Raw genomic sequence first — 12,574 nt, forward strand, 5'->3', positions numbered from 1 at the left:
CTAAAATCAAGGATTTCTGCAGTGCCGAATGATTTGCTAGATTTGCGATGGATAGAGGAAGTGATCAACTTGTGATCACTCTCCCAGCTTCCCTTTGATTCTCAGGTCACTCATCAGATCATCCCCTTTGGCCCATACCAGATCCAGGAGTGCCTTACCACTTCATAGATTTCATAGACATTAGGGCTGGAAGGGACCTCGGAAGATCATCGAGTCCAGCCCCCCGCCCAAAGGGCAGGACGTCAGCTGGGGTCATAGGATCCCAGCAAGATAAGCATCCAGTTTTATCTTGAAGGTGTTCAATGAAGGCGCTTGAACAACCTCCAGTGGCAGGCTGTTCCAGACCTTGGGGGCTCGGACAGTAAAGAAATTCTTCCTTATGTCCAGCCTGAAACGATCTTGTAGTAGTTTGTGACCATTCGTCCTCGTCATCCCTTGGGGCGCTCTGGTGAACAAACGTTCCCCTAGATACTGGTGGTCACCCCTGATAAACTTGTAGGTGGCCATCAGATCACCCCTGAGCCTGCGCTTTTCCAGGCTAAAGAGCCCCAGGGCTCTCAGCCTGTCATCGTAGGGTCTGCTTCCCTGACCTCTGATCATGCGCGTGCCTCTTCTCTGGACTCTCTCAAGCTTCTCCACATCCTTTTTGAATTGTGGAGCCCAAAACTGGACGCAGTACTCCAGCTGCGGCCTCACTAAGGCCGAGTACAGGGGGAGAATGACGTCCCGGGATTTGCTTGAGAAGCATCTATGGATGCAAGCCAGCGTTTTGGTCGCTTTACTAGCCGCAGCATCGCATTGCAGGCTCATGTTCATCTTGTGGTCAATGATGACCCCCAAGTCTCTTTCTTCCATAGTGCTAACCAACATAGCACTGCCGAGCCGATAAGGATGCTGCGGGTTTTTTTTCCCCAAGGTGGAGAACCTTGCATTTATTGGCGTTGAACACCATCAGATTCTCATCCGCCCACTTGCTGAGCCTGTCCAGGTCAGCCTGGATCATCCGCCTGTCTTCTGGTGTGGATGCTTTGCCCCAAAGGTTGGTGTCATCGGCGAACTTGGCCAGTCTGCTTTGGACTCCAGTGTCCACATCATTAATGAAGATGTTGAACAGTATGGGTCCAAGGACAGAGCCCTGGGGGACCCCACTGGTCACAGGACACCATGATGAGTGACTTCCATCAATTACTACCCTCTGGGTCCGACCCCGGAGCCAATTTTCCAGCCAGTGGATCGTGGGGGACCCAAGGCGACAATTGGCCAGTTTCATCAAGAGGCGATCATGGGACACCAGATCGAAGGCTTTTTTGAAGTCAAGATATATGACATCAATCTCATCTCCCTTGTCCAGGTGATAGGTCACCTGGTCGTAGAAGGAAATGAGATTGGTCAAGCAAGACCTACCCGCAACAAACCCGTGCTGGCTATCCCTTAAGATGTTGGCGTCGGCCAGTCCATTAAGGATGGCCTCCTTAATAAACTTTTCTAAGATCTTCCCCGGGATAGAAGTCAGGCTGATGGGCCTATAGTTAGCCGGATCCACTTTCCTCCCTTTCTTGAAGATAGGCACCACGTTGGCCTTCTTCCAGTCTTTGGGCACTACACCAGAGCGCCAAGAGCTTTCAAAGATCCGCGCTAGAGGCTGGGCTATGATGCTCGCCAGCTCCTTGAGTACCCTGGGGTGAAGATTGTCAGGGCTGGCTGACTTGAAGGTATCCAGCTTCTCAAGATGTTCCTTCACAAAGTCAGCGTTAATGGAGGGCAGGGGATCACCCTCACCCGGACTTCCCGGCCCTGTAGCAGGCACAGGCGTCCCATGGGGCTGATGAAAGACCGACGCAAAGTACCTATTTAATAGGTTGGCTTTTTCCTGGGCTTCAGTTGTCAGTTGCCCCATCTGGTTCAGCAGGGGTCCAACGTTGCCCCTGCTTTTCCTCCGGCTCCCCACATATCTGAAAAAGGACTTTTTATTGTCCTTGATGCTCAAAGCTAGCTGGAGTTCAGTTGCAGCCTTGGCTTTCCTGGTCTGCTCCCTACAGGACCGGACCAGTGCAGAATAATCCTCCTTAGAGGTGACTCCCATCCTCCATCCTTTGTAGGCCTTTCTTTTTAGCCTCAGGAGGTCTGCTAGGTCCCTGGAGAGCCAGGGGGGCTGCTGTGCCCTCTTGCTGCCTTTCCTCCGAGATGGAATAGACTTAGTTTGTGCATTGAGGATCGCTCCCTTGAGGAGCAACCACTCTTCTTGAACTCCCCTCTCCCTACGGTCACAGTCCCTTAGGGCCTCACTGACAAGCCTCCTGAGCTTGTCAAAGTCGGCTTTCCTGAAGTCAAGGACTTGCGCGTTGCTGACCGACTTGCCAGCTTTTCGGCGGATGGTGAAGGTGATCAGCTCGTGGTCGCTGTCACCCAGCTTCCCATCGATCACTAGGTCGCCGACTAGGTCCTCCCCAGTAGCCAGCACCAGGTCGAGCAGCGCTTTGCCTCTCGTTGGCCCATAGACTTCTTGAGTCAGGTAGAGGTCATCCATGCACGAGAGGAAGCTCTGCGACCGCTCAGATTTTGCTGAGCGATCCTCCCACGAGATGTCCGGGTAATTGAAGTCACCCATGACAACCATGGTCCTGGAGCAAGCTGCCTCAGCCAGTTCCTGGGCAAACTCCTGGTCTAGCTCAGGACTTTGGGTGGGAGGTCTGTAATAGACTCCCACCATTGTGTCCCCTGTGCCGTGTTCCCCACGGATTTTAACCCAGAGGGTCTCCAGCCGTCCACCCTGGTCGCCAATATCGGCTTGCAGGGACGCGTAGCTTTCCTTAACATAACATAACTTGTTGACCAATAGACTTCTTGAGACAAGTAGAGTTCATCACTGCAAGTGAGAAACCTACACGATCAGATTTGGCAGAGTGCTCCTCCCACTGAAAATGGAGATAGGCTTCTATATAAGCATCATATTTTCCAAGGCATCTAAGGGATTTAGAAGTGTAAGTCTCATGTGCCTTAGGAAAATCTCCCCCAAATTCCCTCAAGCAGAACCTGAGGGGTATGTCATTCTAACAACAGGAGTAGTTATATCTCAGCTGAAGGAGAAGTCATAGCATTTGCCAATTTCCCAAAATGTTATTCTCTGCCAGAAAGCATCTCCTCCATGTAATATTTCCTGAGGGTCAGCTTTTTTACTCTGAGTTTTGGAAATGCTCAGTTGCTGTTTTACTGTTTTCTCCAAAAGGTTATAAACAGAACCAACTTAGAAAAGCTTGGTGGGTGCATCTACACAAGACATTTACTGTGCAGTTGACCAATTAACTAAGCAGTAAACGTCTCAGGTGTCTACACATGAACCCCTATTAGGGTGCACAAAACTAGTAAACTCTGCAGCAGGTCAGTACTTGTAAATACAAATACTATCCTGCTACAGAGTTTTTTCATGCATAGCAGCGCACGTGTAGACACTGACCAAGCTGGCTGGGGCATAAGGGTGCTTCAGTGCAGGGGCTGCCTGCCAGCTAGCTCCAAGCTAAAGCACTAGTGCCCCAGCCAGCCCCTCCATAGCACTCAGGCTGGTGGAGCAGCCCAGGGCTCCATTCCATTTTTTTGAATGTTCATAAGGCCCTAATCCCACTCTGACTATCATGATCTATTTTCTTATCTGTTGAAAACATTATTTTTTAAATATCACTGAAAGAACCTATACCTTAATTTTGCTCTTCAATCTAAGAACAATCAGAAGTACAAAAATCACCATTCCTATTATTTTCATTATTTTGCGACTCATCCCTGATTGCTTCTCTCTCTCTCTCTCACACACACACACACACACACACACACACACACACACTTGTAGTATGTTCCACTGAATAAGTTTCTCTTTTAAGTATGTAGCTCCAGACAATATAAATACCATGTAGTATCATATGTGTGTTCATCCATGCACATTCCCCACCCAAACACAGTGAACCCCTCTGGATGATGAACTCTATGTTCTGTTTTCATAAAATAAACACTTAAGATCCTTCACCAGTGCAGAATATAGAGCCCTAAAATCTCCCAGCAGAGACTAGCTAATGTAGCCCACAATGTAAAGTTTTGGATGCATTTTTAATGTTATACAATTTATGGACTTTCTGGTTCAAAGGATTTTCTTCCTCTTCTAGAATTCAGAGACAGCAAAATCAATACAAAAGGAAATGTCTGAATTCACAAGCAGTACCTGGACTGGGCTGTATATTTATAGCTATATCCCCCTTTCCTTCATGGTTAGTTAATTTCAAATCTACTCAATACACCATTTTGGCCTTTTTCTATTTTAAGGATATCCATTTGCTGCCTCTCCCTTCAGGGTGGCACAGCCTGGTGTTAAATAAAAGCGTGCAGTTCAGAAAGGAGGTGATGTTTCTAATGAGTATCTGTTGGTAGAAGAATTGCTTCCCCAGGCACAAGACCTTCTGCATACTATTTCTCTGCTGCAAACTCAGTATATATTAGTAGGCATTAACAACAGCCATTGGATGACAGATCAAGAGTTGCCAGGTCTGGTTTAACAGTTCCTTGATTCCAGGAGGTGAAATAGAAGAATGGCAAAAGATGCATGGTACCAAGGCAGCTACAACATCCTAACCCTTAGGATTTTACTGGTCCTCTCGGTGTACTTCAACAGACAGCAGTCAACCTATATCCTCTATGAATTGTCTAAATCATGATCTGAATCTCTCTGCCAGCTTCTGTGTCATTACAATGACCTCATCTACTGATCAGGGTTCTGGAAAGCTTCTTGGCCAACACTAACTGTTTTTTGGGGACCTGCAGGAAAAAGGAGTTGCAGTGCTGGAGAATAGCCTTCCCCATGCTGTAGTCTTCAGGGCTCCAACCTGGAAATGCATCTGTTCCGAAACTCTGCCTGGTTTCATTGAAGCTCTGTTCCTTCTGGCTCTCTCATCTGTTCTCTCTCTCCTTTATTTTTTAAGTTTTACTTTATAGAAGTGGCAGTGGCTTTAATGGCTTCAAGCCCTGCCTGCCAGTCTGCCCTGGCAGGCCCCCATTTTTCCTTGCAGGAGGTCCATGGTCCTGCTGAGGCATGCTCAGGCAAATCCACTTGCCTCCCAATTCATGTCTTTTGGGCTACAATGGCACACTAGTTCAAAAATGTTGGTAGGGAGGGATGGCACAGGGGGGGAAAAAAAATCTTGGTCAGAAAGCAGTGGAGCAGCCAGCAGTTCCCCAGTGCTTCCTTCATTATGATGCCAGCGTGTTCAGCTTAACAATCTGCAACTGGAGATGAAAACTGTGGCTGGACTAAGTATAAAGCTCCTCCTTCCTTGTCCTGGATGATCCAACTCGCATCAATGCTATAAACTGGTGAACAAACAAACACCCTACCCATGGGCAGGAGACAGAGAGAGCCAGAGTCAATTATTCTGTCTTGCACGCCAGATGCTATGTGCTCAGTATCTGGATGCTGCACAGGAATCAGCAAATCTATACAGTAGCAATAGATGTCTAGCTATCGTTACACCAAATCTGATTCAGCCCTGTACTTAAAGCAGAAATCTTTTAAAACCAAGACTACTCCTTCTGTACATGGCTCAGAAATGTTGCTGTCTGCTGCTTTAGCTGTATAAAATCAGTTCTGTAACTTTAGCCACTGACAGCGATTCAGAACCTGGATGTCCAGCCCTAGAATGTCTATACATTAGTGAACTGGGGAAAGCAATGTCTGAAGTAATTAGAGTCTGCTGTGCATTCGTAGCCAAGTTTAGCTATTGTTGCTGCCAATTCTCCTTCCATTGTCCAGGTCTGTATTTTTTTTTCTCTCTTCCTTCTATTTCACACACAAATGGTCTCTCTATTTACTGAGCAGATCTCAGTGTGTGGGAATCTACTGCAGAGGTTAATTAGTGCCACTGAATGCGCTACCTTTAACCCTTAGAGCAGCTTACTGGTGGAAGCGTTTCTATACCATGATAACAATGAGCACATTTTTCATTGTTTCGTTTGTCTTTTCTTAACTACACTGAATAAGCAGTAAATTTTATCTTTATTTTTTTTACTAAACAAGATAGTACCCAAACATGTTCTGTACTACACAGCAAGATATCATTTGTGAATTTTAACAAATAAGCACAGTAACACTCTGACTCTACTGAAAAAAGGATTTACCATAAATGACAATCTGGCTCATACTGTTTGACTTTACAGACAGCATGAGCCTGATTCTCACGTATAAAAAAGGCTCTTTGCATTACTCTGGCAATGTAAAAATGGCTTTATAGCCCACTTCATTTACCCCAACTTCATGTTTCTTTTATATTATCAGAATAGTGTTTAATGTGGCTTTGATGAAAATGGGAATGGAGCCTGGTTTGTAGGGGTTTGCGAAGGGGGCCCTATTTGATTCAGATTCAGCCCAAATCAGGGACAGTGATTCAATTCATTGATGCAGATCACCTTCCCTGATTTGATTCAGCCAAATCAAAATCTGAAGATTCAATGCTGATTCGGTGAATCAGACATTCGGACATAGACACAGCTTGAAAAGTTTTTTCTACATAACTTGAGGTAGCAGGCATGGCTTGTGATCACTGCAATGCTGGGGCACATGAAGCATCCCACAGGAGTGCAGGGGGGCCTTCCACGTGCTCAGTGGCAAACCTGGAAGTGGACCAGAAGTACATCCCTAGCTTGGTGATCAGCCGCGGGGGGACCCCAGGTGCCCTCCCCCCAGACCCAGGAGGCACCAGTCAGCGAGCCAGGGGTGTGGGAGGAACAGCACACTCCCCAGCGTTCTAGAAAGTGGACCGGACATGCTTTTAGTCCACTTACGGGTCTGCTGCCAAGCACATTGGGAGCCCCCCATGCACCCCACCATCATAGGATTCATGACCCACCTGCTACCTAGAGGTATGTAGAAAAAACATTTAAAGCTGTGTCTATGTCCAAATCCACAAATTTCTCTGAATTGATTCAGAGGGTTGCGATTTGACTCAGTGAAATTAAAGAGTTCTCTGATTCGATTCAGATTTGGAGATTCGGCCACCGAATCGGGCCGAATCTCCACTGAATCAAATCAGGGACCAAAGCTTCACACAGTCCTACTGGTTTATATTTAGACTTTGCTAATACTTAAAGGGCTACAGGTTTTGATATCAGGGAGTAAGTGGGGAAAAATAAGAGAAAATCATAGAAAATTAGGGTTGGAAGGGACCTCAGAAGGACATCTAGTCCACAATGATATACATGAGACATGAAGCTATGTTTTAAAAGCTAATTAAACTCCTGTTTCTGAGCATGATCAAGTACTGGAATAGGCTACCTAAATAAGTTGTGGAATCTATCACTGGAAATTTTCAAAAACAAGTTACACACCTGGCTGGGTTAGTTTAGTCAGGGATAATATTGCCTTCACCACAGAGCTGGACTAGATATACTCATGAGATTGCTTCCAGTCCCACTTTTCCAAATCCTAAAACCTACTAAAAACAATACAAATTAGACATCTGAAGACCCCTAAAAATCTGGTCCTCATGCTCTTTTGCAAATTCCATTAAATGTCTATCTTCAGGTTCCTAAATATGTGTAAAAATCTGGCCATTAAGAGATAGTGTACTTGGGATTGAAAAAAGTGATATGCACTTGAAATGGTCATTAAATATAGAATAATCCAACTCAACAATTTTCACTGACATGGTATTAGCAGTCTTGGAACAGATTACTTCTCACCATTTTTAAGGCTTCTAATGGCAGCCCTTAAATAGGCCCATTTCAAGGCTTCTACAAAATCCATTTGACAGCTGCTCCCAATCCATCATTTCTCATGCTAATTATTATGCAGTTAACTGAAATACAATCAAATTGTAAAGCTGGCAATAGGGCCAAAAGATGCTCTGAAATTAAGTAAGTTATGCTCTTAACCAGTGTTTTTTTACACTGTAAGCAAAAGGAAAACATTGGCACTTAAGCAAATAATGTTCTTATCCAACATGCATACAGGAGTTGATTGTATTCTCAAAAGCACTTAGGTGGCTCTGGTGTCCAAGTTCCTTTCACTTCAGTAGGAAGCCAATGCCTATGAGCACCTATATATGTGACGGACCTCTGCTCCAATGCATGCTAATTAGCATGTGTTAGAGCAGATTCGATTAATCAAGTCTGCTGGAGTGTGCTAATTAGCATGCTCCAGCAGCCTCCACATCATGTGTAATCAGCGGTGGGGGCACTTTACTAAAGCTCATCGAATGATCTTTAGTTAAAATCACTCCCACTGCCATTTTGAAGCATGGGATGCTGAATACACATGATACTGCAGGTGCTTTAATTAGAGTCCACCTTGGAACGCATGTATAGATGCCCTAAGTTCTTAAACAAACTTGAACCTTTTAACCCTTTCAAAAAAGGGGTGTTTGAATTTTTAAACCTATGATATGTTGCATAATCATTTAAAATAAAGCTTAAAAATAAAGTGTTTTTATTTCAAAGATACTGAGATGCTAATTTACTGTGGATGCATTAGGAAAATTAGAAGTTAGTCAAAAAATCATTCAAACGCATTGTGTAAAACTGTACAAGTAGATGACCTAAAACTTTTTTCTTTACCTTGGTGATACCACCCATTAACTATATGATGAAGGCTTTTTACTTCTTATTACCACAAATTAGGTGAGTTTGCTTTCTAAAGACTTTCCCTTTTTGTGGATTGACTCCTGGGATCACTGTAGGGCAGAGTTAAGGTGGTCTGGATGCACTATCTGTATCCATTATGAAGAGAGTCAGAAATTGAACCCCGACCTCCCAATTGCCAGGCTGATACCTTAATTAAGCAAGTGTCCTTTCACTGTGTAGAGTAAGTGCAATTAATGAGAAAAATCAATTTCCTGAGAGCATTTCTGCTATTAAGCTTGTGGGCAAAGGCGCAGGTAAACATTTAATAAAAGAACCAAAAGCTACAAGTCTATCACTATGTGCTTAAAAAGAAAAAAAAAAAAGAAAAAGCATCCTAAATTTTGGTTTTGGCTGACTAACTTATTCAAAGATGTCTAGTATCCATCTCCTTAGCTCTTGAACCAGAATAATACCTACACGTACCAATAACTGAATAAGGACAAAAACTAAAGCAGCAGCTTTCTACAATAAACTATCATGTACATCAAAGGGCATATTATCAAAAAAATGTCTATGTGATCTCAGATACAAGCCCCTCTCATCTAGTGATCTAGATGATACAGTTAAGTTTATTTTTGACATGTGTCTCAGTACCAAAGAGAGATACCATTCGAGGTAGGGAAAAAGGCTCTTTTCACTTCACGTGATCTCACTGCAACAGGAACACCTCACAACAGAAGTGAGATTTTTCTATTAACCAGAGCATGGAAGGCATGGCTCAGAGACATCCAAGGAGAATTCTGAATTCAGTACATTTGATCACACCAGAAAAGTAAGTTTTATTCTAACAACTTAATAGGCCAGCAGTCTCAGTCATGTTTCCTTCTGATACTTCTCCAAAGTGAATGGTGTTTAAAAACACAGAATTTTTAAATTTTCTATTTAAATTTTTGTCAGAGATATAGGAACTAGCATAAATGCCTGCAGTAATGAACAGCAAACAGAATTCCCTCACCTTCCATAGAGAGAGACAGAGAGTGATTTTGCTTGCACATTTTTTTTTTTTTAGCTTTCTTCAGCATAGAATTTCATAGTTGTTAGGGGCTGGAAGGGACCTTACAGGTCATTGGGTCCAGCCCCCCTGCACTCAGGCAGGGAGTTATTACCAATATGTTAAAGGAGAAATTATGATATGTATTTAAAAAAGAATCAGGAGTGAATTTTGTCGGAATTGGAACAGAAAAAACTTTGGCCAGTACTTTATATATGTAGAGCTAATATTAATATTATTTATTATATAAACCAATTAATATTTGTTATATTAGTTCAAGGTGTCTGTACTAAAGTGAGACGAGATTTCTTCTTCCTATTATTATTTGCATCAAGGTAGCATCTCTATGGGTCTGAACACGCCACTCATTTACATCTGTTTCCACAAGGAGTTAAACAAAACTAAAAACATCCTACATAGGTAGGAAACAGAGAAGACAAGGGCATCACCACCATCCTGCCACTGAATTGACTGACAATTTATTCGGCTAATAGCTCTGATGATCCTAAGAAGATGACAGCAAAGCCCCACAGTCTGACCTGACAGAATAATTCCTCCCTAATCCCAAACGTGTACGTATATATATCAGCTAGCTTGCAAAGTTCCAGTTCGATTTCTACCGCAATCAACAGCATTTTTATACCGATCTCAAAACCTAGGAGAACTGGATCCTGAATGGTCAACAAAAGGCCAGTTATGCAAGGAGCAAGGCAGCAGAGGCTCACTGTAAGGATTCAAAGAGGGTATAAGGCAGTGAAAAAAATAAATCAAGTCCCATCTGTTTACTACATTAAAACATGAAACATTAAATAAGAGCTTACTGATGGTCCTTTCTTCCAGCAGTCATACATTTAACCAACTGCTCTTCAATTGACAATGGAGAGGCCTACTGGTGGACTGCACCCACAGGAGTCAAAAAAGGAGAGGAGGAGAAAGGCTCTTTAAAAAGCCCTGCAGACAGACTTGACAAGAGAGAGAGAGGATGCCTGAAGCATTAACCTGTAATAGAAGTTCACCCTCTGGCACGATTCCGTCAGCCAGTCCCAGAGTCCGCCCGTTGTCGTGGCCTCCATTCCTTTCAGTTTCCCCTTTGGAGCTGTGATTCTTCAGGGCAACTGCAATGAAGCAAAGTAAAGGGACTTTAGTGCTGAAATAATGTTTACAGAATCACTGCTGTGAATGTCAAATTCTTTTACCGAGAAGAATTCATTCAGAACTTTGCTGAGACTCTGCTCCATCAAAGATGCCCGCGTGGCTTGCCAGCTGCTTCCTGGACTATTAATGTTAAAAGCATGTATTTCCCCAACCTGCTCCTTTTTTCTAAGTGTGGGCCTTGTAACATGTCACGCTTAGGATGTGTTTCATATAGATCAGAGGCCAGGAACATTTTTGGGCATAGTGCCAAAAACCCCTGCAACCTCGACTTGTAAGATGTTGGTGTGCCGGGGCAGATGGCAGGGGAGCCGCAAGGGGCCTGATCCTTGTTGTGGCAGTGCAGCCATGGCCCACCATCCACCCCAAGGCGTGAATGCCAAGCAAAATGCCTATGCATGCCATGCTCTGGCACCTATGCTGGGGGTCTCCTACCCCTGATGTAGATCACAGTTTGCATTACTAGGAGGTAGACATTTTTGAGCAGTCTCACAGTAATGCTTACTATGACCTAAAAAGACTTTGTAAGTGCCAGAGCTGTTGAAGATTCAGGTGTGCTGCAGGGGCTGAGACTGACTAAAAGCTGTTAGTCCTAGCCCTTCACAACACACCAAAGTTATTACCCTTGTGGAGCAGTTGGACACTAGCTTTATATGTGATAGGTAGTATGCACTGGAGATGCTCCCCACTGGAAAAAGTCCTAACTGCTACACTATAATGGCACTCTGCATGCATTTTACTGCCCAAAGCCTTGCACGATAGCATTTTAAGGCCAGCTAACATGCCCGAGGTGTAACAACTGACAAGGCCCCAAGAATTTTCTAACAAAGCCACAAGCAAACGGTGGTGAGAACCACAGACTGTTACTAAAGATAAATGTCAAAGCAGTAATTACTGCATAGCCCATCTAACAGTTAACCTTAGAGTCAATCCTTGTAAAGTTTACTTTTGATTTTCAGTGAGTTTATAAATTTAGAAACATTTCTCCTCTGGCTGAAGTGCTTAATTGAGGCTCCCTGCCCAGCTCTGGTGCTAGTTTGTGTACATGATGCACAGGACCCTTGAAACGATTAGAGGATGAGCCGAAAGCCAAGGCAGCAATTCATCACTATAAAACAGGCTCCCATGTACAAAGCTGTATGTGAACTCTTTCTGAATGCAAAATTGCTTCTGTGGTCCATATACTAACTCACTCCTTAGCAGTGAAGATCCTTTTTTTTTAAATTTTTGTATACTGCAATACCTGAAAAGGAAATCCCCTCAAGAGATATAAATTGGTGCAACTCCACTGAGATCAACAGAACTAGGCCAAATTACAACATGTAGAAATGTGACCTCTTGAGCATGAAAGATGTCATATAAAACTATGCTTCCTGTTTCAGAATACAGAAACACAATAGATTTAATTCACAGTACAGAGATTTTACTAATTAAGAAAAGTGGTGTGGATACATGATGCACTATGAACTAACTCGCTCAAATCCAAAGATACAACACGCAGCACTTTTACTATTTGAGAAAGTTAGAGGTACACCGATACATCGGTCCTATATTGGATCGGCACTGACATGAAGAATATTGAGAGTATCAGCAATTGGCTTTTTTTTTTTTTTTTGATGTGGCTGATAATATGGCTGATAAATGCTGCATGCATGCATGCAGCTGTAGCATGCACGCACCCAGGAACACAGCCCAGCAGTGTGGAGGTCCAGCTAAAAGTCTTTTGTGAGGGAATGGGCAAGAGGAGAGGGAGTGCAGACTGAGGTCCCCGCGGTGAGG

The 12,574-nt window shown here is 43.8% G+C and overlaps 1 protein-coding gene across 1 annotated transcript in view; it reads right to left on the minus strand.

Moving 5' to 3' along the window:
• The window catches only part of LOC102568094 (aryl hydrocarbon receptor), a 94,328-nt gene that overhangs the window by 38,990 nt on the left and 42,764 nt on the right, over positions 1-12,574 (minus strand). Inside the window, exon 3 of the mRNA XM_006261671.4 lies at positions 10,643-10,758. Within this exon, the coding sequence (XP_006261733.4) occupies positions 10,643-10,758 (116 nt within the window). The remainder of the gene's footprint in view (positions 1-10,642; positions 10,759-12,574) is intronic.

This window comes from Alligator mississippiensis, chromosome 4 (assembly GCF_030867095.1).
Source record: "Alligator mississippiensis isolate rAllMis1 chromosome 4, rAllMis1, whole genome shotgun sequence".
Taxonomy (NCBI): Eukaryota; Metazoa; Chordata; order Crocodylia; family Alligatoridae; genus Alligator; species Alligator mississippiensis.